Source organism: Balaenoptera ricei, chromosome 20 (genome assembly GCF_028023285.1).
Source record: "Balaenoptera ricei isolate mBalRic1 chromosome 20, mBalRic1.hap2, whole genome shotgun sequence".
In the NCBI taxonomy this organism is placed as follows: Eukaryota; Metazoa; Chordata; class Mammalia; order Artiodactyla; family Balaenopteridae; genus Balaenoptera; species Balaenoptera ricei.
This window is the reverse complement of record NC_082658.1, coordinates 41,986,177-42,012,465: the sequence shown is the minus strand read 5'-3', so window position 1 is coordinate 42,012,465 and position 26,289 is coordinate 41,986,177. Positions and strand designations below refer to the sequence as shown.

Genomic DNA, 26,289 nt, shown 5'->3' with positions numbered 1-26,289 from the left:
AAGATTTGCTGTCAGTTTTAAAGTCAGTGAGTCGGGGTGCTTCTAACATTCACCTCTGTGTTAAGTCTTACCCGTTTCTTAATGACCGAAAAGCTTCCTTGGATAAATATTTCAGACGTGCGGCCTCATGCGACATGTGGTTCAGGTTAAGGTCAGTCTTTGGCATCATAATTGAGTGAGACAATTTTGTCAGTGGCCACTGGCAGCTTCCAGCGGAAGTTGGCATTGAAAGTCACACAAGTGTAAAATAAGAGGCTGTTCTCCAGTTAGGAGCGGCCGGCCAGGTCAATGGAGTGTGCGTGTGCGGCCAGGAGAGGCCCGCACGCCTTCCTCCGCCATTAGTCACTAACGGACGTGCACGGCCTCAGTGGGCACAAGGATGCGGGGGAAGGACGGCTCCCCTCCGAGCGTGAAGCCAGCGCACAGGCCCTTCAGTTGCGCCTTAACATCCCACTCCCAGGGGACAGCGTGTCTGGAGAAGCAGGTCATCGCCATCTTGTCGATGGAGAAAACAGTCACCTGTGTGCACAGACCCCTGGCTGGAGATCAAGCGCAGAAGACAGCCTGGCCCCATGGCTCAGGAGGGGAGGCCAGAGGCTCTGGGACCCAAACGTACCCAAGAACCGAGGCCGTCTCCCCTGCCCCCCGTCTACAGAAGAGAGCGTCCCCCTGAGCTCTCAGTCCAGGAGGACAGTCGAGGAGAGAGAGGAAGGGCAGGTGGCCCCACGATGTGGCTTTGAAACCTCCTTCCAGATTCTGCGGGCTCAGCAGGACCCGGTTTAGTGTGGGGCTGGTGATAAAATCTGCAGCGCCCTTGAGAGACGAAAGCGTTGCCGTGTTCAAAAGCCGAGTGGCTGCCTCTGAGGGACCAAGTCTGCTCGGTGCTTGGGAACGGCCGAAACCCCAAAACTGGCACCTTTCCTCGATTCTTCAGTCAGGGATGGATATTGTATGCTGCCTCTCGCAAGGTCTAAACCTGGCTTTGCCTCAAGAAGTGACCCTCTGGTCCTTACTGTGGTTACTGGTAGGGAAAGACAGTGATAGACATCTGTTAGCCGTGCTGTGTGTTTTCTTCATAGAGTTTTGGTTTTTTTTTTTAAAATCTTAATCCTGAAAAAAGAGATTCACACTGTGATGTTATATGACTGAGCAGTAGAATTCTTCTGTTTCCCTTAGAGGAGTCTGAGTTACCATGAGTTATGGGATTCTGTTTGAGTCCACAGGGACAGTCCCATTGTAGGGGATAGTAGGGTTTATGGTTCAGTTTCACTGCAGGCAGAAGAGAAGCATCACCAGAGCTCCCTGAAAAAATAGCGAGAGCTTAGATTTAAATTAGGTCATAAGAACAAGGCACACATCTGTTTCATGGGCACGTTTCTTCTCCTGATTCTTAGATCCATAGTTTAAGGTATGTGGTTTTAAGCAAGATGATTTTTTCCCCCAAGCCCAAGTGGTAGAAATTGAGAAGAATGTGGTATTTGGAATCTCACAATTTTTGGATCCCAGCTTTACAATTTACTGGCTTAGACATACTTAAGCCTCCCTTTCCTCATGTGTAAAAATAGGGATGTTTATCTCACGAGGTTTAGTGCATTTTATAGGACTTTGTAAGTATCAGGCACCATGTCTGGCGCTCAGTTTCCTCCTCCCTCAGCACAGCACGTTAGAAGGTGGACTGAGAGTTTCAGTGCAGCTGAAATGGTCTTGATGGGAGCCATGTGCCCAGTAGATTCTCAGTCGGTGTTTTCTGACTTGGCGTGCTCTAATTTATCCATGATCTAGGATGCCACAGGCACCCTTACTGTCCAGGAAGCTACCCATTCACTCTTTTTTTAATTTTTATTTTTTGGCTGTGTTGGGTCTTCGTTGCTGCTCGCGGGCTTTCTCTAGTTGCAGCGAGCAGGGGCTACTCTTTGTTGCGGTGCGCGGGCTTCCCATTGCGGTGGCTTCTCTTGTTGTGGAGCACGGGCTCTAGGCACGCAGGCTTCAGTAGTTGTGGCATGAGGGCTCAGTAGTTGTGGCTCACAGGCTCTAGAGTGCAGGCTCAGTAGTTGCGGCGCACGGGCTTAGTTTCTCTGTGGCATGTGGGATCTTCCCAGACCAGGGCTTGAACCTGTGTCCCCTGCATTGGCAGGCGGATTCTTAACCACGGCGCCACCGGGGAAGCCCCAACCCATTCATTCTTAGTCTGGATTTCCAAATGAGATGAATCGTCAGTGGAGGCCCCTGTGAGGAAGGTAGAGGAAAAAGCACCATTGATAGGGTTGTTTGACTTCCACTGTCCCCAAGCTTCCCGTGGACAAGTCTCATGCACCAAATTTCTGATCTAGGGCCAGGGAGCGAAAAGGTGAGGCAGAACCTGGGCAGCATGGCTTGGGCCTGGGGCTGAGGCTGGAGTGGCTCTCAGGAAGTGGGGCCAGCAGGCCACCCCAGCCCACATGGCTATTTGCTATTGTACTCCAAAGCCTCAGAAAAAATCACTTTGCTGAGGTGTCTCCAGGCAGCTCACAAGGTGACTTATCTGCAGGGCATGGTAATCAGGGCTCACATCCATCAGCCTGTGCCCTGGTCACTCCCAGGCCCTGCTGTACCATTGAGTAAGGAGGGCTTAACAACAATCCGATACGTTAGAAATGAAACTTTCCAAACAGGTCATTTAGATTTTGTAAGATAGACTAATTACTACATACAATTAAGTGAGCTGAGTAGTGCCAGAGATACTGACCCACTGATGCAGAGCGGGATAAAGTGCCAGCTGAACACATACTGTAAGGCCACTGTTGTGACGTTTAATTATTGATATTTTATTGGTATTAAAATGTTCTGACTGGGATGAGGGCAGGCAGGTGACACAGGGGCCCAGGCCTGTCATGAGGTTAGCACCCAGCACGTCACACGTGGTTAAAATCCACAGTGGGAATAATCAGCCACGTTCTCATAAATTTAAGGAGGGAAATGTAAACAGCATAGGGTTGCCCGTCCTTCTGGCCGGAATGATGATTCCTACAGCTCCATTCCTGGAGGGCAAACGAGGAACTGCAGACTCCCTGACCCTCATGGGGGAAGCACGCTCACACAGTAGAGGAAACCCTCCCAGGTCTGTTACAAAAAACCTGTGGTGCCGTGGCGCCTGCGTTTGTTGATTCTTGCTAAAAACGCTGTTGGCTAGGATTGCAACCCCATGGCTTTCGTGTGCTCTGTGCTGTGGTCAAAACTTGACCAGGGTTTGACTTGGTGGTCATCACCCAGTCGTATTTTGAGTGAATAGCAAATCTTTCATATAAGGGGCCTATATTTTCAAAAACTTGGAATGTGTTGCTTTAATTCTGTCTGGGAGCTTTTTCAATGTTTAGTTTAAATACCTAGCGTATTCTGGCTACAGGAGGGGACGGCAGAAGAGTTTTCTCTGGAGGGCAGCTGGCTTTCCAGTGCAGTGTCTGAGCATCGTTAGAAGCAGGCATCTCGTTAGCTAATACATTACACCAATCAAGGAGAGTTATCTTAAGCCACAATTAATCTGCTCCCTGGCATATGTTGATAGGAAAGCATCATGCTGTTTCTTAATTAAAAGCAAACGGATTAAAAATGATTAATAAGAGTATTAAATATTCTCTTAAACTAAAGGCTTTGGGATTCTTGGGTAAATCTAGTTTTTTTTTTCCATTCTGAAACCCAAGAAGCACGCATTGTTTTCTTTTTTCCTCACCCCAAATCCTCATAAGTAAGGGCATGTGCAGAAGTCCAAATTACCATGATGGAGATGGAAACGTCGGAGTTCAGGGGCAGTGCTTAGGAGTGCAGGCGCATCCGTCCATGTGTGGGGTGGGCAGGAGCTGGTGCGTGAGAGTTAAGACAGCCACACTGTGGGAAACATCACCACCGCCACCCTTGTCAGTAGAGATTGATGTGCAAAACGCTTGCGTGTTCAGCCTCAGAGGTGCCGGGCAGGACCCGCAGCACGGAGAGGTGGGAAGGCCCCCTCAGCTTCGCACTGTCCGGGCCGCACCACCCTGACCAGGAGAGCTGATCTTCTTGTCAGTGATTACAAACAGAGATGGACAAATTTGGGGCCAGAAAAAGAACTGGACACAAGAACTGGAAAAGGCACGTTGCTGATCCTTAATCCTGGGGCTCCTTAATCCTTCAGCTGTGAAGGACTCCTTAAGGGTTGTTAGAAACGTGGACGTCAGTTACAGGACATATAATAAACAAGCAGCACCGCGAACTCGCCGGCCAAGGTGGAGATGGGGAAGCGAGAGTCTGAAAAGAAACCATTATTTTGAAAGGCCCAAAGTAGAACCTTAGGAAACAGCTCAGCGCCCAGTCTCCTCCTGCGTGACGCCTCTGGCGGGGCGCTGAGAACGCACCCTCCGTGCTTTGCAGGCCCTGGGGTCCCAGCCGTGGCTCGGGCGCCTCTGGTGGAATTCAGGCTTCCTGAGCCACCTCCCGAGCTCCCTAACGCACCCACCTATTAAATTACAGCGCCAAACTCATTGTCATTCTGACTTTGACTCGGTTAGTGATAACAGAGGAGGACAGCGCACCTTTAAATGACGAGCTTTGTGTTTAATTACCCAAACAAAATGACATAAATATGAATGAGCCCTAATGGCGGTACTTGGTTTTCCGGAAACCATTAACAAAACGATTCCTAAATGATTTGTAAAGAAAATGAGCGGAGACAGAGAGCCAGGAGAAGGCTATTAGGTTTCTAACACACTCCTGAATTATTATGTAGTCAACTACCTGGGAAATGCTCAGCTAAATGATCTTGAAAGGAGGAGGTGAGAGGTGGTTTGTTGAGACTTTCAGGGTGATGGACATCCTGACCCTTTGGAAAACCCTCACAGAGAACGAACTGGGGTTTAGGTTTCCGGCCCTGCGGCAGGACTCCCCTCACCTCTGGCCTCCTCCAGCTCCATGGCAGGAGGCCTCCACGGCCAGGCTGCTCACCTGCCAACACCCTGCTGCGACTAGAGACTTAAATTTAGGAATCGTGACTCAGTTCCTCAAAAAGCACACATTTCATTTTAAAAACACCAAGTAAACAACATTTCCCTCTCAGTCTGCACTTTACTAAACAATCGGTCAGGGGACTAAATTCCCGTAGCCTTTGTGGAACAGGTAGGGGGACGGGACCAGCGTCCGTGTGAGCACGGATGCCTTTGGGGGGCCCAGGTGGACACTTCAAAAGCCAGGCAGGGAAGACGAGGAAGGCTCCTGTCTTGAGGCCTGCTTCCTCCTCCTGCAAAGCCAACAGTAATGGAGAGCTGGGAACGACTTCTTTACGTCGAGCAAGCTTTTGCGGTGCACTCCCCAGATGCAGACTAGTCCGGGGTCCAGCCTGGCCTGGGCCCTGGTGTCCAAGCAGGCGTCATCTGTTTGCAGGCCTATGTCTGGGACAACAACAAGGACCTGGTGGAGTGGCTGGAGAAACAGCTGGCAGAGGAGGATGGCGCTCGCTCGGTAATAGAGGAGAACATCAAGTACATCAGCAGAGACTACGTCCTCAAGCAGATCCGCAGGTGAGACCCGCGGGGGCAGGTGGGGGTGCTCCTGGGTGGAAGTGGGGCTCACTTCTCGGGGACGAGCGACTCGAGGGCAAACGGTGAGGTGATGAGGCCGCGTAGTCTTTGTGGTCCCGTTCTGTTTGAGACGCTGTGGCTGAGCCACAGATCAGAAGAGCCTTGAAGCACATTCTCGCTCAGCTGCTGGTCCCCAGGGGCACTTAGCAACGATGGCTTAGTTCATCGTGCCCAACTATTAGCTCCAAATGCAGATACTCAAACTGGATGAACGATTCTGTGAGGAAAAGCTGATTGCCTCAGAGTTTCCTGGGAAAGTACCTCCTCCCCTCCCCCAGCCAAGAGTTAGTTGTGTTCTAGAGGCTTCCGTCTTCTCCACAGGCTGGGTGGTGGAGACTGCTGGGGACATTTTTTAAACTTTTTATTTGGACACATTTCATTTACAGAAAAAATGCAAAACTGAAAACAGTACAGAGAACAAATCTGTACCCAAATGTGCCTGGTATTTACATTTTACCCTTTTTGATGTGTCATTTGTGTGTGTGCTTACTCTTTTATATGAGTAAGCACACTCATATATGTGTGTGTGTGTGTGTGTATATATATATATTTTTCTGAACCATTTAAGGGTAAGTTACATACGTCATGGCCCATCATGGCCCTTTACCCCCAAATAGTTCAGAATGCCTTTGCTAATAGGGATATTCTCTTACATAACCATAGTAAAATGATTAATTTTTATAAATTGAACATTTTATCTAAACCACCACTTGCAGACCATTGCTCATTTTGAGTTTGTCTGATGTTTCCTCATGATTAGATTCAGGCTGTGCATTTGTAGCCAGAATATTACATCCATGATGATTTGGCCTTCACGAGGCACCATATCTGGAGGCACATGATGTCATCTGCCTGTCCCAGTGTTAGTTTCCATCGCCTGATCAAGCTGTTACTCAACTTCTACACTGTATAATTCCTGATTTTCCCGTCCCCCTTGAACCTAATAAGCAGCCTGAGGAGAGACACTTAAAGGCCATGCAAATTCCTGCTCACCAGAATTTCCACCTAGATATAGCATCCAGGGCTGATTCTTGCTTGATCCAGTCTTTTTTTTTTTTTTTTAATTTATTTATTTATTTTTATTTTGGGCTGCGTTGGGTCTTCGTTGCTGCACGCGGGCTCTCTCTAGTTGTGGTGAGCGGGGTCTACTTTCGGTGGTGGCGCGTGGGCTTCTCATTGCGGTGGCTTCTCTTGTGGAGCCCGGACTCTAGGTGTGCGGGCTTCAGTAGTTGTGGCACGCAGGCTCTAGAGCGCAGGCTCAGTAGTTGTGGCGCAAGGGCTTAGTTGCAATGCAGCATGTGGGATCTTCCCAGACCAGGGCTCGAACCCGTGTCCCCCGCGTTGGCAGGCAGATTCTCAGCTACTGTGCCACCAGGTAAGTCCCTGATCCAGTCTTTACAGTGAGGTTGCAAAATGACAGTGTTCCAACTCCTGCACATCCTGCACAATCACATCTCACCACCCCAATTCTCCTGTAAGCAAAAGTCCTCTCCTCCTCCATTTATTATATATTCGTTATTGGTGTAGACTAGTGAATGTCTTTTTTCAATGATTTGTAATTCATTATTTTGATGCCCCAAATGTCCCAGATTTAGCCAGTGGGAGCACCTTCAGGCTGGGTCCACTATCTTTGCAACATGACCCCATCGGGGTTTTGGTTTTTGTTTGTTGAGGTTACTTCCTCACTTTCTGACATAGCAAAATGTTTCGGGTTCTTGTGGTACCTTGCTGCTGGGGACATTTTTCACGTATGAAAACGAATCAGGTGAGGCAGGGACTACAGGGTCCGCAGTGGACTCTGGGAACAGGTTTCCTGGGCAGTTCTGAAGCTACCCTGATCTAGACCCTGCTGCTTCTCTCTCGTCCTCACCGTCCCCAATCTTCCCCTCCAGCTTGGTACAGGCCAATCCAGAGGTTGCCATGGATTCCATCGTCCACATGACCCAGCACATCTCGCCCACGCAGCGAGCAGAAGTCGTTCGGATCCTCTCCACGATGGACTCCCCGTCAACGTAGGAAGAGCTTTCTGCCCACCCCTGCCCTGCCTCCGGAGAAAAGGGCTAGAGCTGCCTTTCACACCTGAAGCCACTGTAATTAGAAGGCACAGGAGACCAGCACTGGAATCAAAGTGGCATTTTGCTTCCCCTCGATGTTTTCAGGTTACGCATGACATACTGGGACGTAGGGTCACAAGCCCCCACTCCAGCCCGCCGGTCACACCTACCCCGTTCAGTATTTATTATTACCCTGGCTGTGACGGCAGTCCTCTCTCCCTGCCCAGGACCCAAGAAGGCAATGACGGGTACAAGCACGTACCCAGAGCTCTTACTACACGCCAGCAGGGCCACCCTCCTGTCCTGCCCGCCCCTCGGTCCGGCCCCGGCAAGTGGGAGCTGTTGCCCGGCAGTCAGCAGCCCGCGCTCGCCCCTGGCCCCGTGAGCCTGCAGCCACCGGCAGCAGAGGAGGGCCGGGGCTGAGGCCACAGGCCCAGCAGCAGGCGTGGGGAGAGGAGGAAGCCTCGGGTCTGTTGTTTCTCACCCCACACTCAGCCCGGTCCACACCAGGCACCCAGTTTCATCACGCCAAGGTACTGCTTATGAATAAAAATTAGAGCATGAAATCTGCAAGCTCCATGGAACTCAAAGATGAGGACAAAACCACGATCCAAGAAGCAGAGAGAGCAAAGAGTCCAAGTCACTGTTGTCGATTTAGGGGCCTCACCCGGGGGCTCCCTTCTCAGAACAAGCGCAGAGATGGTTGACCTGCCACTGCCCCGAGTGCCGCTGCTCGGCTAGCTGAGATGCCCGGGGGTCCCACTGGCAGTGCCGTAGCCCGAGTGGGCAGAGGAGGAGCCAGGCGAGCTGCCCTTCCCGTCACTGATGGAAAGTAGTCGCCATGCAACAGCGAGAGCGGGGCAGCCAGTCTCTCTTTAGGACGCGGAAGGTTGTTACTATTAAGCCTGGAGCTTTGATCGTTACAGGAGGTTAATGGTGCCTACAGGGCCATCGTCTCTGTTTCTGGGGCCACTCTTCCCGCAGGTGACACTCTTACTCACTTTGGGTCTCATCTCTTCCTTGAATGTACACAGGCACAGCCGGTCTCCCCACAGCCACGGAAAGGAGCCCTGGTGACATCAGTGCTCTCGGCGCTGGGAACTGGCCTTCCCTGCTTTGGGGAGGCTTCCAGGGAACACAGAATCCATGTGACCTTAAGATTATCCACAACCCCATCATGGTGCTGCTGTCTTCCAGGCCCACGGGTCCCTCCCTGGCCTCCTCATGAGTGATGGAGAGTTTATTTTCAACAACCAGTTTATTCAAGGAGAGAGCTGACTGATCCCCCCCGTCGGTGTTCCTAAAGCAAGAGTGGCAGGTGATCAGGGCCGGGGCGGCATCCGGTTCCTACAGTGCAGCTAACTGCACTTGTCACTGATGACCAAGGGGGACGTCACTACGACGTCTGAGAAGCAGCAGCACGAATACTTCCGGACGAGCTACGGTTTTGAGCCTTAACCCTACAGTTCATGCACAAGGAAGAGCTCCACTCCTCTCCTCGGGAACTGTGCAGATGGGCACCGTGCGGCTCGATGGGTTGCCACCTGCCCCCGGGAGCCTGGAGCCTCGGCCCGGCGCCATCCAAGCCAAGAAAGGCAGGAGAAGGTGGGGAACAATTTTCAGTCCAGGAAGCACGTCCACTGTTGCTGGTGTTTGCTTACCCAGTAAGCGTGGATTCACCTTTGACCAGATAATTCCTGTACACTTTTCTACAATAAATAAAATTCCACACACCTACAGGTGGTGTGGAGTCCTGTGCTTGCCCTGGCATTTCTTCGTGGCAGAGGGCAGGTGACACTTGTTTACCTCCCCCCAGCCCCCAACAAAATTATGACACATTAAATGAATACATTTAGTCTCTAGAACTCAGCGATGCTCACCACCCCCCCATCCCCAGGGTGCCTCACTTTAGGTCTTACCTGGCCAGGGCTCTTTCCCATGGCGAAGTCAGGAAGAGACACAGCCCGTTACACACACGAGGTTACCGAGGCAGGAGGAGGGTGAGCGATGTATCAGCTGAGACCCGCCTGAGCTAGGATCACCACGCTGTCCGCTCACTTCGGTCACAAAGCAGCCTTCACGTGTCTCACTGAGCATTCGAGGGACGCACAGCCTGGTGAGCAAGGAGCTTCAGTCAAATGTATTCTTTTCATGTTTTGTTGAAATAAACCTCCACGTTTGTAGATGAGTCACTGTGTGTCACTTTAGCCCACGCCCAGCACCTCACTCTGGTTCCACTCTGAGTAGGGGAGCTTTGTAAGGGCGAGCCCTACCCCTGCCGAAAGCAGAGCCAGTGTAAGGACAGAGTGGCGCGTGGTGCTCCTGCAAACGACACCATTCCCCGCCTGGGCAGTTTTCGGGTCCACGTACCCTTGATAGGCTGGGCAGTTTCATGGGTCTTGAAGTGAACACGAAGGTTTGAACCTCTGGGTTTGCGTGATTTGTGGCATTTTCTGGGTCAAGTGAATAGCAAACCATTTTCAGACACCACTTCGGGCCCCCTTTATGGAGAGGTTTTAGATTCTCTGAATAATTTAGCTACTTCATGGCTTTTGAACGCTAACTTTGGGCACAAAAAGGTACTAGGGGCAGGAAACTCAGGCTTGTGTGCCTTCAACCCTCTGCCTCAGTTTCTATGAATCCATGTGGTTGAAGCAGGAATAACATCTGCAGAGAAAGGCACGGGCCACAAGAGAGGAGGGAGGGGAAGCACCAGCCGTTGCTGACTGTTAAACTTGGTGCTGTGTCCGTCTCTTTAGGATGTACAGCAAAGCAAAGGGTGGCTTTTGGCAATTTACAAAATATTAGTTTGAATCACCCTATGCTAGATATTCTAGAAAGGGGAGCAGGAAGGGAGATTCAGGATCCGGGGGAAGGTGCCGCTTTTTGCCTCCAGCTGCTGCTCTCCATGGGCGGGGAATGCTGGGTGGCACAGAGGCCTTGGGCCTTCTCTCCCCGCTAAGCAGGCAGCCGAGAACCAGACCCCAAGTGTAAACTTGGCGCCATCCCTACTCTCGGCCAGCACCCGTTGGTGGTTCTCGGGAAGGTCAGCAAGATGAATGGGATGATTCCACTGCTGCCTCTGGGAACTTGCCTGATACGTACAGTGCTTTCATCTGTTGTTGGGGAATGCCATTTCCTTCATCAGTCTTTTTAATAAAAGAAAGTTTAAACCTTTCATTAGTATTACTTTGGGGTAATAAGGAAAAGGTTGAATAGCGAGGGTTCAATCTTTTGGGAAATGGGATCTAAGCTGGGCCCACACATCTTTCCCCAACTGAAAAACAAGAACACAGTGATAAATGCCAGTACCTCATGACCATCATAGGGAGGACCCTTCGCATGCTCCTTCCGTGTGCGAGATTCTGCAGCAGGCTGTGGTGAGAGGCCTGGAGAGGTGCTGAGCTGGAGGTGAACCTTCATTCAAATGCTGGCTCCTCAGCTTGGGCACAAGAAGGTAAAACCCAGGCCTGCCCTGATCCACATGGTGAGGCAGAGAGTGCTAAGGACCACATGAGTGTGCAGACAGTGCAGGGCTGAAGCCTACGGGCAGAGAGGCTTCCAGCTGCGAGAGTAAGGCAGGTGCCCCCAGTCACGCGCTCACACCTGCAGTTATTCAAGAGACACTAGGAATGTTGGCTAGGAGCACAGCAGTCATCTGGGGGAGGAGGGACAATGAAACGTGAAAAAGCAAGTAGGCAGTAGAGCATGATGAGCTTTAAGTGCTGGGCCAGGAAACAAGGTATGTTCCTGAAGAGAGTGGGTCACCTTTGATGGTTTGGGGGTATGGGAAGATTGGGTAAGAAGGTTTAGAAATCAGCCTAATTAAATGAAAAGAGCACAACCTTGGGTGCCAAGAAATCTGGCTCCAAGCTCAGCTCCACGTGTGTATGTCCCTGAGCTGCAGGGGTCACCCAGGAGAGTAAGCCCAGGCCACCCCAGGAAGCACAGAAATAGTAATGGGCGACTGTCCACTATTTTTAATACTCCACAAATCCTACATGTGCCTCAGTCAGGTGACAAAGGCTCACCATGCTGTTGTTGTTCTGATAACTAAGAGATTTACCTACCCAGGAAAGGGTACTGGATTCCTCATGCTGGCCAAAAGCTCCAATGGGCAGTTAATAATAATAAATAATGGAAACAGGACATCTTCATAAATGCAGTATTTCAGTAAGCAAAATCTTCCAAAACATGGGATTCCCTGTGGTTGGTGGAGGGGTGGAATGATTACAGAGCCTCAGCTCTGAGGGGACTTGGACCCACCCAGTGGGCTCAGCCCATTAGGAACTGTAAGGAGATGAGACAGATGGCAGCTCAAAGTGGGTCGGATGATGGGCCTAATCCCAGACATCCTGATTCTATGACTGGCCTTCTGGGGTGACCAGGAAGGATTGGGGTGAGGAGAGATGGAAACAAAGACATCCAGGCCCTGAATTAAGAAAAAGCTAACAGCATTTTTGCCCATACTAACAAGTACTTTTGTGACCATGTGGGGATACAATAAGATGAATGCAACCTAGAAGAGAGCTTTCACCCTTGAAGACATTATGCAAGTGACACATTATGCCAGATACAAAATGGGAAATGTTGTGCGATTCCACTTATATGAGGTATGGAGAATTATCAAATTCACAGAGACAGAAAGTAGAATAGGGGTTACTAGGGGCTGTAGGGAGGAGGAAATGGGGAGTTATTGTTTAATGGGTGTAGGGTTTCAGTTTGGGATGATGAAAAAGTTCTGGAGATGGACAGTGGTGATGGTTGCACAACAAAGTGAATGTACTTAATGCTACTGAACTGTGCACTTAAAAATTGTTAAAATGGTAAAGTTTATGTTATGTATATTTTACCACAATGAAAAAAAAGAAATTCTGGAGTTGTAAAGTACAATAACAAATGAAAAATTAACTAGAGGGACTAAATAGTAAACTCAGGAAGGCAGAAGAAAGAATCTGTGAACTTGAAGATAGAGCAATAGAAAGTATCCAACATGAAGAACAGAAAGAAGAAAGAATGAAAAATGAACAGAGCCTCAGAGATCCATACAACAACATCAGGTATAACAATTGATGTGTAATGGGAATGCCAGAAGGAGAGCAGACAAAGGGACAGGAAATATCAAATCATGGCTGAAACCTTCCAAATATGATGGAAAACAACCTGCAGATCCAAGAAGCTCAATAGATCCCAAGAAGGATAAATACAAAAAGATCCATACCTAGACACTTCATAGCCAACCTGTTAAAAGACAAAGTCTTGAAAAAAGCTAGAGAAAAACAACTCATCATATATAGAGGAACAACAAAACAAATAATAAATGACAAATAACAGCAATGGAAGCCAGAAGGCAGTGGGCTGATATATTCAAAGTGCTACAAGAATTTAAACAAACAACTGTCAACCAAAAATCCTATATCCAGCAAAACAGAGATGAAATAAAGATATCCCCCACCACCACCAAAAAAGGGGAAGAATTCACTGATAGAAAATTTGCTTTATAAGAATTAAAGGCAACCATTCAGATGATTCCAGATGGTAATTTGAATCTACACAAAGATATGGAGAGGCACTTGAAAAGGTAAATATATGAGTAAATATAAAAGACTGTGTGTGTGTGTTCTCTTTTAACTTTGTAAAAGAAATAAAATTACATAAAACAATAATTATATTGCTATATTTCAGGGGTCTATAGCATATATAAATGTGATATGATAATTAGACAAAGGGGAAGAAAAATTAAGCTATATCAAAAACAAATTTCTATATTTTACCAGAAGTTAGTATTTATCTCAAATAGATTGTAATGTAATCCCTAGAACAGCCACTAAGAAAATAACTTAAAAATATATAGTAAATGCAAATGATATATCTAATAGGGGGTTAATATGCAGAATATATACAGAACTTCTACAATTCAACAACAGAAAAACCCATATAACTTGATTTTAAAATGGGCATACAACTTGAATAGACATTTCTCTTAAGATTATATACAAATGGCCAAAAAGCACACGAAAAGATGCTCAGCATCACTAATCTTTAGAGAAATGCAAATCAATCACAATGAGATATCACCCCACACCCATCACGATGGCTTCTATCAAAAAACCAGAAAATAGTGTTGGCAAAGATGTAGAGAAATTAGAACGCTTTGCACTGTTGGTGAAATTGTAAAATGGTGCAACCACTATGGAAAACAGTATGGCAATTCCTGAAAAAAATTAAAAATAGAATTACTGTATGACCCAACAATCCCAATTCTAGATATATATCCAAAAGAATTGAAAGCAGAGAACATTATGCTTTGTGAAATAAGCCAGTCACAAAAAAGACAAATACTGTATGATTCCATTTATATGAGATATCTAAAGTAGTCAAGGGATTTCCCTGGTAGTCCAGCAGGTAAGACTCTGTCCTTCCAATGTAGGGGGCACGGGCTCAATCCCTGGTCGGGGAACTAAGATCCTGCATGCCGCATGGTGTGGCCAAAATTTTTTTTAAATAAAAAATAAAGTAGTTAAAATTCGTGAAAAAGAATGTACAATGGTGGTTACCAGGGGCTGAGGGAGAGGAAAATGGGGAGTTATTGCTTAATGGGTAGAGAGTTTCAGTTTTTGCAAAATGAGTAAGTTCTGGAGATCTGTTGCACAACAATGGGAATATACTTAACATTACTGAACTGTACACTTTAAAATGGTTAAGATAGTAAATTTTAAGTATTTTACCACAATTTTTAAAAATGAATAAATACATGGTAAATACAACAACAAGGGAATTAAAATGGCATACTACTTAACACAAAAGAAGGCAATAAAGGAGGAACAAACGGACAAAAAACTTATCAGTAACTACACTAAGTTTGAAAGGACTAAACACTCCCATCAAAAGGCAGACACTCTCAGACTAGATACAGAAAACTCAACTCTATGCTGTCTACAAGGAACATACTTTAGATTCAAAGACAAAGTATAGAAAACCATATACCATATAAACAGTAACCATAGGAGAGCTGGAGTGGCTACATTAACACTGGAGAAAATATACATTAAGATAAATATCACTAGAGACAAAGAGGAAAAATTATAATGATTAAAGCATCAATTTGTCAGGAGCTACAACAATTATAAATGTATACACACCTAAAAACAGAGCCCCAAAATATATAAGGGAAAAATTAACAGAAGTTAATAAAAGAATAGTAGGACTTCCCGGGTGGTGCAGTGGTTAAGAATCCGCCTGCCAATGCAGGGGACACGGGTTCGATCCCTAGTCCAGGAAGATCCCACATGCCACGGAGCAACTAAGCCCGTGTGCCACAACTACTGAGCCTGCACTCCAAAGCCCGCGAGCCACAACTATTGAGCCCATGTACTGCAACTACTGAAGCCCGCGTGCCTAGAGCCCGTGCTCTACAACAAGAGAAGCCACTGCAGTGAGAAGCCTGCGCACTGCAACAAAGAGTAGCCCCTGCTTGCCACAACTAGAGAAAGCCCGCGCGCAGCAACAAAGACCCAATGCAGCCAGAAAAAAAAAAGAATAAATAGACAATTCAACAGTAACAGGCCCTTGGATCAATAACTTCCATCCTAAGAAACTGGGGGGGAAAAAAGAACAAACTGAACCCAAAGCGAGCAGAATGAATGAAAAAATAAAGACTAGAGTGGTAACTGATGAGATAGAAAACAAAAAATAGAGAAAAATTAATAAAACCAAAAGTCAGTGCTTTGAAAAGATCTTTTTAAATTGACAAACAAGATGAAAAGAGAGAAGACAAAATTTCCAAAATCAGAAATGAAAGAGGAGACCCTACTAGTGACCTTGTACTGAAATTAAAAGGATTATAAAGGAATTTTATAAGCCACTCTATGTCAACAAATTAGACAACTTAAATAAAAAGTCCTAGAAAGACACAAATTTACCAAAACTGACTTGAGAGGAAACAGAAAATCTGAATAGACCTTTAACACATTAAAAAAAAAATAAATTAGTAATTAAAAATCTTCTCACAAAAGCCCAGTCCTGGAAGATTTCACTGTTGAATTTGCTATCAAATATTTAAAGAAGAAATACCAATCTTTCACAAACTTTTTCAGAGAACAGAAGAGAACATTTTCCAATTCATTCTAGAGGCCAGTATTATCCTGATACCAAAGCCAACAAAGACATCAAAAGAAAGGAAAACTATAGACCAATATCTCTCATTAAGATAGACAGAAAAATCCTTAGCAAATACTAGCGAATTGAACATATTTGCCAGTATATTTTAAAAAAATTATACACCATAGCCAGGTGAGATTTGTCCCAGGACTGCAAAGTGCATTTAACATCCAAATGAACTAATGTAATACACCGTATTAATAGAATAAAGGACAAAAACCACATGATCATCTCAATAGATGCAGAAAAAGCATTTCGTGAAATCCAACAGCCATTCCAGATAAAAATTTTCTACAAACTATGAAGAGAAAGGAATTTCCTCAACCTGACAAAGGGCTTATATGAAAAACCTCAACTAATGTGATACTTAACGGTGAAAGACTGAATGTTTTTCCTCTTAAGATCAGGAATAAGGCAAGAATATTAACCCTTGCCACTTCTACTCAGCATTGTATCAGAGGTTCTAGCCAGTGCAATAGGCTAAATAAATAAAAATTAAAGGCTTATATATTGGAAAGAAAGGATTAAAACTGTCTTTATTCACAGATGAAATGATCCTGTGGGAGGAATCCATTTTTTAAAACTAGAACCACCAAAAAAATCAACTGCATTTCTATATACTAGCAAGGAACAATCCAAAAATGAAATTAAGGAAAAACATTTAATTGACAATATCATCAAAAACAATAAAATACTCAGGAATAAATTTGACAAAAGAACTGCAAGATTTGTACACTGAAAATTATAAAACACTGCTGAGAGAAACTGAATATAAATAAATGAGATATTCCATGTTCATGGATTGGAAGACAACATTGTTAAGATGGCAATTCTCCTTAAATTGATCTATAGATTCAATGTAATCCCTATCAAAATCCCAGCAGGCATTGTTATAGAAATTAACAAATTTATCCCAAAATGTACATGGAAATACAATGGACCCAGAATAGCCAAAATGATTTTGATAAAAATTTGGAGGACTTAAACTATCCAATTACAAAACTTTCACTGGTGTAAAAACAGGCAAATAGAATGGAACAAAATTAAGAGGCTGGAAATAAATCCTCACATTTATGGTCAGTTGATTTTCTACAAAGGAGTTAAGGCAGTTCAACAAGGGGGAAAATAGTCTTTCCGACAAATGATACTGGGACAATTGGATATGCACATGCAAAATTATATTTTTAGACCCTCACATCATATGCAAAAATTAACTCAAAATGGATTATAAACCTAAATGTAAGAGTTAAAACTATAAAACTTCGGAGGAAAACAGGAGAAAAATCTTTATGACCTTGGGTCACGTGAAGATTTTTTAGATCTGACACCAAAAACAATCCATGAAAAAAAAAACTGATAAATTAGAACATCAAAATTTTAAATGTTTGTGATTCAAAAGACAACATTAAGAAAATGAAAAGGCTCACTATAGACTGGGAGAAAATATCTGCAAATCATTTTCTGATAAGGAACCTGTATTTAGAATATATAAAGAATCCTTATGATGTAATAAGACAAGCAACTCAATTAAAAATGAGCCAAAGGGGCTTCCCTGGTGGCGCAGCGGTTGAGAATCTGCCTGCCAATGCAGGGGACACGGGTTCGAGCCCTGGTCTGGGAAGATCCCACATGCTGCGGAGCAACTAGGCCCGTGAGCCACAATTACTGAGGCTGCGCGTCTGGAGCCTGTGCTCCGCAACAAGAGAGGCCACGACAGTGAGAGGCCCGCGCACCGCGATGAAGAGTGGCCCCCGCTCGCCGCAACTAGAGAAAGCCCTTGCACGGAAAACGAAGACCCAACACAGCCATAAAAAATAAATTAATTAAAAAAAAAAAAATGAGCCAAAGATCTGAAAAGACGTTTCACCAAAGAAGGCAGATACATGAATGGCTAATAAACACATGAAAAGCTGTTCCACATCACTAGTCATTAAGGAAATAGAAATTAAAGCCACAATGAGAGCCCACTGCTCACTAGAATGGCTATAATCACAATATAGACAATAAGAAGTGAGGCTGTGGAGCAACTGGAACTCCCACATTGCTGGTGGGAGTGTAAAGTGGTGCAGCCACTGTGGAAAACATTTTGGCCGTTTCTCAAAAGCTTAAACATAAACTTACCATATGACCCAGCAATTCAGAAACTAACACAACATTGTAAAGCAACTATACCCCAATGAAAAAAAAAAAATTCCACACCTAGGTATCCAGCCAAGAGAAATGAAAACATGTTCCACAAAGACTTGTGATTGTTTATATCAGCTTTATACACAATGGCCAAAATCTGGAAACAACCCAAATGGTCATCAGTAGGCAAAGAGATAGATAAAATATGGTGTATCCATACACTGGGTGCCAGTCAGCAACAAAAAGAAACAAATTACCCACATATGCTCTGCTGGCTGAACCTTAAGCTCAGTGAAAGAAGCCGCACACAAAGACTACATATTGTACAATATGATTCTATTTAAGTGAAACATCCAGGAAAGACAAATCTATAGCTACAGAAAGCAGATCAGTCATTGCCCTGGGGCGGGGATGGGATTGAGGAGTGACTGCAAACCAGCACAGTTATTTGCTGGGGTGATGAAATGTTCTAAAAATGGAGTGTGCTGATGGTAGCACAGCTCTACAAACTTACTAAAAATCCTGTAATTGTACATTTACAATGAGTGAATTTTATGCTAAGTAAATTACCCCTCAATATCAAAGCTGCAAAAAACTGTAACCAGCAAGGAGTAGGAGTGCACTAACCTTACCACCAACACCCAACAGTCTGCCCTCCTGCCTCTGCTCCACAGAGCAAACCCCTCCTCCGACACCCACGGTTCTCTGTGCAGAGACCCTCGCAGACTCCCCAGGGAGTGGTTTATATTCAGCTCACAGCATCGCCTGTGCAATGACTGTCTTCCTGTCTACCCTCCCACAGGACTCAGATCCTCCTCCAGATCCAGAGCTGTGTCCACTAGCTCTTCCCTCCCAGTTCCTTGAGAAAGTCTTGTTGAGAGAAAAGCAGGACCCCTGGTGATCTCTCATGTAGGAATAAAGTTTAAACTTCTATTCAGCAGCTAAACACAGAGACTGACTCTGGTACCTTTCTAAGTTAATCAAGTTACAAAATGATCTTTTTAGGATCATTTTGCTTCTATGACCCATTTTATTACTACTTTTCCTCCAAATCTATTCTGGTCTACCACCCTCTGATCTCACCCAACCAAGCCCTGCCTGTGTCTGAGAAGGTCTTGCTGGGACCCGGCAGGGGCCCAGCAGGATGACACCGGGGGTGAGGGCTCCAGTCACCTGCAAGCAACCTTGGCCGTCACAAAATTTGGTACTCACACGCATGTTTCACAATAACCAGGCAGAGTCTTGCACTTTCTGTGACCTCAAGTCCCAGCAGAGCCCTAGCTGATGCTCTTCCCAAGCCACAGCCCTGCTCCAGGCCCAGGCTGGATTGATTTACTCAGCACCCGACAGGCATGTAAACAATATTACATCACAGGTACTCCTGCTGGTCCAGACGCTGGCTGAGTGGTGGGGAGACCCTGAAGAGGGAAATTCGAGCTCGGCCGGCCGTCAGGGAGCTCTGCCTGGCGTCACAGCCAGCAGTGAGGGGACTTCACACCTAACCCTGGTCACAAGCGCACAGGCTCAACTAACCACCAGCAGGGCCTACCCGGGGCAGAGCAGATGCAAACACTGCCCGGGTCTCCGACCCCTGCGAGCGGCGCTGCCTGGAGGGAAGGTGCCTGCCTTCCCACAGGGTCTCCCAGCCCCAGGAGCTGGACTGATTTGGCCCTGGGTGCTGCAGACACTACCTCCACCGCCTGATACACACGCATACAAAAGTCAACCACCCAAACCACGTCTAGGCACACACAAAAGTGCAATTATGGGAGGCAGAAACCTCTCAACTCCAGCCTTGCGTCTGAAACTCCACCCTAAAATATCTGCATGTTAAACGACCAAGGACAGTTAAGCTTTCAAAGGGAGAAGATCAAAGTGCTGTCATCTTTTAATTTAATCCTTTTGTTGCATCAATGGTCTTAAGAGGATGAGAGACATCAGAATAAAAATGGAAACAAACTATATCTTTGTGGCTGTTGTGTTTTAGGCTTTCTTTTCTCAATTTGGGCCACAAAATAGGTCAGCTCCATTACTGATCAGCCTTCCCACAAATATTTAAAACAAATTGAATTGCACACCCAATACCCATCACAATTACACAATAACTAAATTAGCAATTCAACAAAATAATTGGAAATGCGATTCTCTCTATCCCACCAGTCTCCCTCGAGGGTTTAGCCGATCTATGGGGGAAAACTCAGCTTTCCTAATTCTGCAGCTAATTAGAGACACACTTGTAAATGAAGTTGTTTGTCTTAAAGTTGAAATTCTCTTCTGGGGGTGGGGGGGGTAGAGGGAAGGAGAGAGGAGGAGAGTCCCTCCAGTCCGGAGCAAGTAGATACACAGGTATCAAGAGCGCACGCCTGGGTTCTCAGGAGCAGCCCTGTCTGCAGTTAATAAAGTGTTTCGCCGTCACTTATCTGGTAATGAACGACTTCGTAACAGCCGGCCTGGCCGACGGCCTCGCTGAGAGAGGCGTGCCTTTTAAAGGCCCTCGAGACGGGAAGGGGGGGAGCTGCGAGGCACTGCTATTTAGGGACCCACAGGGCGACAGGAGGGTCAGTGCCGAGCCCAGGCGGCATCAGCGCGGCCAGTTCCCGTGTGGACCTCCCCGTTGGGACCCGAGGAACCAAAGGCTCATCCTCCCAGGAAGCGAAGGGGAGGCTCCCGTGCCAAGCGAACACCCCCACCCACCCCCGTGGACGGCACCTGCGGGGCCACGTGGCCCGCCAGCCAGACGGTGACAGTCTGCCTCGGCCCACTTGCTCGGGCCACTCCTGGAGAAGCAATCTTAAGGTTTCAATTAAGCTGTCCTTGGCCTCTTTTTGCTCCTTCAGAAAGGCACATCTCGGTTTAATTACATAACTGAGAACTAGGCCTTGCATTCGTCCCCTTACCCTCCTCCACGAAGACCAGGATGTGAGCTTAACACGCAGACTCTCCGCAGGGCTGCGCTCGCCTCCCCTCGCCTCCCCTCGCCTCCCCTCGCCTCCCCTCGCCTCCCCTCGCCTCCGGCCGACGCACACCTGGGCCCGCGCTCCCGCCGCGAACAAAGGCCTGACCTTAGCAGCGAGGTCAGCAGATGAAAAGCCTCCGCTGCCGAGACCCTCCCGGAACATCACAGCGCCCAGGTGGGGGGCGAGGCGGCGCGGAGGCTGCGCGAACGCCAATGAGTGAATTCAAAAGCACCTGCTCCTACGGCTTATCTCCCCCAGCAATATGAACTCGGAGTTATCACATGGAAAGTGTTCCGCATTAGCCTTACGTTTAGCTCTTGAAACCAAGTGCAGTGCGCTACAACTTTAAAGGACACAAGAGTCAAACTGGAAAATAATTTTATGGCCTCAGGGAGTCCGTTCCCGGCCTCAACCCTCAGGAGGAGAGCGGGGCCGTGTTCGCTCCCAGGCTCCCCTCGGCCACGCTGGGCACCGAGGCGGGAAACCCCTCGCTTCCTGCCCCATCGTGAGCCCCAGGTCACACCCTTGGCCGCCGCCCGAGCCTGAAGCAGGGCCCCCGACCCGGCTGGGCCCCTCGGCCTCGGGACAGCGGCAGCTCTCGCCGCCTCACCTGTTAGCACTTACCCGGCTCCAGCTCTGGCGTTTGCTGGGACTTGTGAAAGGCTGGGAAGTACCCGCGTCGACCTCATCTAGCCAATCCGGTGGCCACCAGCCACGCTGCAAGGGCGCAAAAGCCACACGTGGCTGGTGACTACTGACTGCCTGGGCTCCCATCACCCCCGGAAGTGCTACTGGACAGCTGTGGTCTAGGCCCTCTGGACGCGCCTGGGGTTAGAAGAGGCTCCCCAGGAGGGTAAGAGGGGAAGGCAGCGGGCCACGAGGGCGCAAGAAGCCCTAGAGCCCGGAGTCGCCCTCGCTGTGGAAGAGCGGGAGCCACGGAGCAGCGGCCTAGGTGCGGGGCGCTCAGCGTCAGCCCCACCTGCGTACTAACGCCCCGGGCCATCCCGGGGTGTGGCTCTTGGAAGCCCACGAGCACCAGGGCTGCTGCCCTCCTGCCCGGCCGAGCTCTCGCCCTGTAGAACAGGAGCCCTGGGAGAGTGATGCTGAGCCTGGAAAACGGCCAGAGCCTGGGCTGCCAGGAGTCCCGCCAGGATTAACAGAGGCAACTCCAGCGCAGGTAATGGGTCTCATCAGACCGAAGTTAGAGGATTCAGGACTCACTCGACTGAAGAGGGGAACAGAGCCCCACTAGAGACCAGGTCACCTGCCCAAACAACCCTGTGCTCTGTAAACCTCCCCCAGCGCCTGGCACACAGCAGGAGGTCAACACATACCTGAATGAATGGATGGGAAAAACATTCCTGCATCGGTGCTAGACCCAAGCTGCCTTTCCATAGAAACCGCTGCTTTAGGACGAGGAGGTCCTCAGGAACCAGCGTGGCTGACCCTCCCAGTACTGAGGAGGACCCCTGAGGCCCAGAGGTCAAAAGACTTCCTCAAGGTCACACCTGGCATGTCTGATTTCTGATCCAAGGTTCTTGCCATTACGCCACCTTCTGTTCAAATCTGTCCTTGACTCAGAATGTCACATCAGCCCCTTCAAGGATGAATTCTGTGCCCCCAAGTCTCTGTGAGAGCCGATAACACACCCCTAAACACCTCGGGGAGGGTAGATGAGGGCGGCAGAAGCAGCCAGCACCACGTGGCGGGGAGCCTGCCGGCCGAGGGCAGCCTGAGCTCATTTCCGACCCAGCCATAAAGAGAAAGACAGGGATGGAGGAGGGTGGGCAGGAATCTTTATGTGTTACTGTCACCGTGCCTATTGGGGACCTTATATTCTTTTTCTACCCTATCGGTAATGTGGGATTGGTTTTGTTTTTTTTTTTTTCTCTACATTCTTTTAAATTCTCTTTTCTGAGAATTCAGTGTCCTTGACTTCAACAAATGAACTGAGAACCCTGAACCAGGGAAATAAACCAAGCAAACTTCTCAGGAATATAAATGCCGCTGAGGCGATGACCCGGTAAAGGAAATCTACAGATATGCAAGAAAAACGAAGTTAGATAAGGCATACTCACTCTGCATTTGCACCATTCCCCTCCTCTCCAGACAAGGAGCAGGTAACGAGCGCTTCATCAATACGGCTGTTGGACAAACTGAACATACACAAATCAGTAGGGCGATATGGATCCCCTGGACTTAAGAATTAGTTAATGAACTTACCAAATTACTGGCAATTATTTTTGAAATGTTATGAAGAAAGACAAAGCAAAAAAAAAAAAAAAAAGAAAGGAAATGAGGTAGATAAGATTTAAACAAACAAAAAAAGAGAATGACCAAGGCAAACTCAACTTAATGCCTAGCACAACTGCCGCCCCCCGGTACACAAACACACACATAAATCAAAAAGCAAAAACACAAACTCAGATGCAGAAAACAAGGTTCATTCACTTTAGACAAGGCTCACTGCTTGTATTTGCCTTTCTTAAACGCCACGTGCACAGGGTAGCCTATCAGGGTGTCAGCAGACGGGTGCCAGCTGCCCTGGCATAAAACACCCACATTTCTGCAGCCGCAGCCTCAGGCTTCTCCATGACACCCTTTACCTCTACTCTCTATAGTTTTGCTGAGATGCAGCTGCCTCACCTGTGAGCCTGGCCCAGGGAGACACAGATCTTGGTGTCCCACATACACAGTGACCCCTCCGTGGTGGTGAAGGTTGACGAATGTCCCATTTGGATCCATTGAGCCTCAAACTCAGCTCCCTTTGGATGAAATGGTAAGAGATAAAGAGGCAATAATCTCGTAGAAGTCATATGTGGAGACCAGGAAACTCAACCACTAAAAGGAAACTACTTTTCTGAACTGGAGATGCAGTGTCTGTTGCTGAACTGGTCGGAGCTGGCTTTCTCTGGTGTTCTGTTGGCTCTCAGGGTTTCCAAGTGATGCTCAACAAGCGTTCTTGGTCGGTGACCTGGAAAGAATGGCTACGCACCAAAGACAGTATGGGGAGGAACATAAATCCATACAAGGCAAGGAAAACCCACAGGAGAGATCCCCAGGATGAAGGCATTGAAAGTAGCAAGAGCATGAAAACCAGTGGGGAGGGTGGAGAGCAAATTATATGCGATCTAGCAGCCAGAAAACAGATAGGAGGGTCGGGGAGGGAGAAGATGGTGTCACTTCCTATTTGTCCACCATCTTTCATTGGAGCATCTCAAAGCACATTACAGGCAGCAGCTCTTTAATCCTCCCAGAGGAGGATGCTGATTTGAAGGGTTCCCTGGGCAGCAAGAAATAAACCACAGGATCAGACTCCAGGGCCAACCTCCTCTCTGCCTTTCAACACCCTTTGTTGCAGATGGTCCATCCTAGGGCAGGTGAGAAGAGCACGGGCCCTAAAACAAGCCTCCGTCATAGGGACCAAGAGCCTTTGAAATATTTGGACTCTTTCACTTGGTTCACTTTACTCCCAAAAATCTATGCCAAAAAACCCAATAATTTTAAAAGAAAACAAACAAGCTTTATGCACAAATATTTTCCTTTAACATTATTCATAATAGCAAATAATTATAACAATTTAAGTGTTCAACAAGAGGGGATCTGGTTCAGTACTGAAGAGACATGCCCCCAATGGAATTATTAGTTAGCAGTTAAAATACTTCAATGAGATCTGCAAAAACGTGGAAACAACCTTCCCCTCTACTATTAATATTAAAATGCAGAATACAACGTACCACTGGTTCTCAACGGGTGGTATACGTGTGTTATGCGGAGGGGGACATGCTGCACGGGCACTTTGTTTTTACTGTTTTTAAAAGGGTAACATTTCTAACGGTCCAGAAGGAAAAACGAAAGTCTTCCACCTGCACTGCTCCCTGGGCCCTCCCCCCAGAGATGAGTCTACTGGGTATCACAGCATCTATACTGAAGAGGGCTATGAAGGAATACAGGTTAGCTACGAGAAGGGGATCTTTCTGAGTGGTGGGTTTACAGCCAAGTCTTATTTCCATTTGTTCCTTCCACTTTTCTGTAATTAATGTTTGATGTAAAATAAACTAAGACGAGAAACCAGCCTTAGCTTCTCTATCCTGAAGGGCAAAGCCCATGGCCTGCTTCTGGCCCCGGGTGCAAACCTGGGCTGGGTGGGCCCTGCGGTTTCCTCACTGCTCTGATGGTGTCTTCAGGGGCTGTGGTTTAGGAGGGTCATGCGTGAAGGAGTCAACTGGACAAAAAGAAAATAAGCCAACTCCGCACAAAAGGGAGGAATGCTTCAGTCAACACTGAAAAAGGGCCCTGGATTGAAACTCTTTGATAACAGTTCTCAACTCATTTCAAAATCAGCATTAGCCACCAAAATGTAAAGTATTCGTTTTATTAAAATGCAAATCAATCAACTAATCTGTCTTTCTAGTAACAGTTGAATTGCAGTATCCGTGTCAATTAAAATAGTTTCCAATTTATTCTTGGCTGGAAGGAGGGTGGTCCTATGAATTTTAAAATGCAAGCCTCCCTTTACTGAAAATTCTATCCATTCTTTCTCATCTCTCCTGATTTTAATTCATTTTAATTAAACATGATGGACTCCAAATATTTTGAAGTACCTGCCTTAAATTTTTTTCTTCATCAGGCAGAGAGTGACTGTGACAAAGGTTCCATCTCTTTAGGAATCGTGGGTCTGCATCATGCTCACGGGAAGTGCCGGGTTAAGAGGTTACTTACTTGCTGTTCTAACGTGGGTTTATCCGGGATCCTCAGGCTGCATGGGGTTGGATGGTCTATATTTTAAAAAGTGATCAGGGTGAAGGGAGTGACTGTGGGGGAAATCTTCTATTTCTGTTGAGTGATCTTTTAGGTAACTGGAGACACACTGAAAATTAAACGTTTCCTTGACAATCAAGCCCAAGAGGTAACTTACCAAGACAAGAAAAACAGATCAGGATGTACCAAGGTCCAATTAATGTGAGATGGAGAAATCCTCCTCCCCCCATTTGCCCCGTCCGAGCCCAGCAGACACACTCAGATGTTAATACTAAACTGTGATGCAGATTACATCCCAGACTCACTTCCTTTGGAGCCCAGCCTCTAGGCGCTGTGTCGCAGTCCCCAGACACCACGTCAGTGACACGTGGGATTCCTGGGCACAAAAATCTGTCACTTGGTTTTGACATTTTAAAACAATACCAAAACCTGACTCTAAAAACAATGACTAGTTATTAACTACGACTGCCCTCAGCTGCCTGTACGCAACATTCCTTTAATTCCATAGCTCAAAATACAGATTTGGGCAAAGGACCCGGGAGATGGTCAGCCTTGAGTGCGGGCATGCACACATTACTTATGCAAGATCGTCTCATTGCATACTGACCACAGCAGGCCAATAAATCCCCCTTATGAGGATTTAAT

At 47.1% G+C, this 26,289-nt stretch overlaps 1 protein-coding gene across 6 annotated transcripts in view; it reads left to right on the top strand.

Annotated features, from left to right (window-relative positions):
• The window catches only part of ACACA (acetyl-CoA carboxylase alpha), a 266,475-nt gene extending 256,648 nt beyond the window's left edge, over window positions 1-9,827 (top strand). For all 6 annotated transcript variants that reach the window (XM_059908198.1, XM_059908197.1, XM_059908199.1 and 3 more), the window contains 2 exons: window positions 5,389-5,525; window positions 7,478-9,827. In XM_059908198.1, the coding sequence (XP_059764181.1) occupies window positions 5,389-5,525; window positions 7,478-7,601 (261 nt within the window). In that variant the 3' untranslated portion in view covers window positions 7,602-9,827. The remainder of the gene's footprint in view (window positions 1-5,388; window positions 5,526-7,477) is intronic.
• Window positions 9,828-26,289: the final 16,462 nt, after the last annotated feature.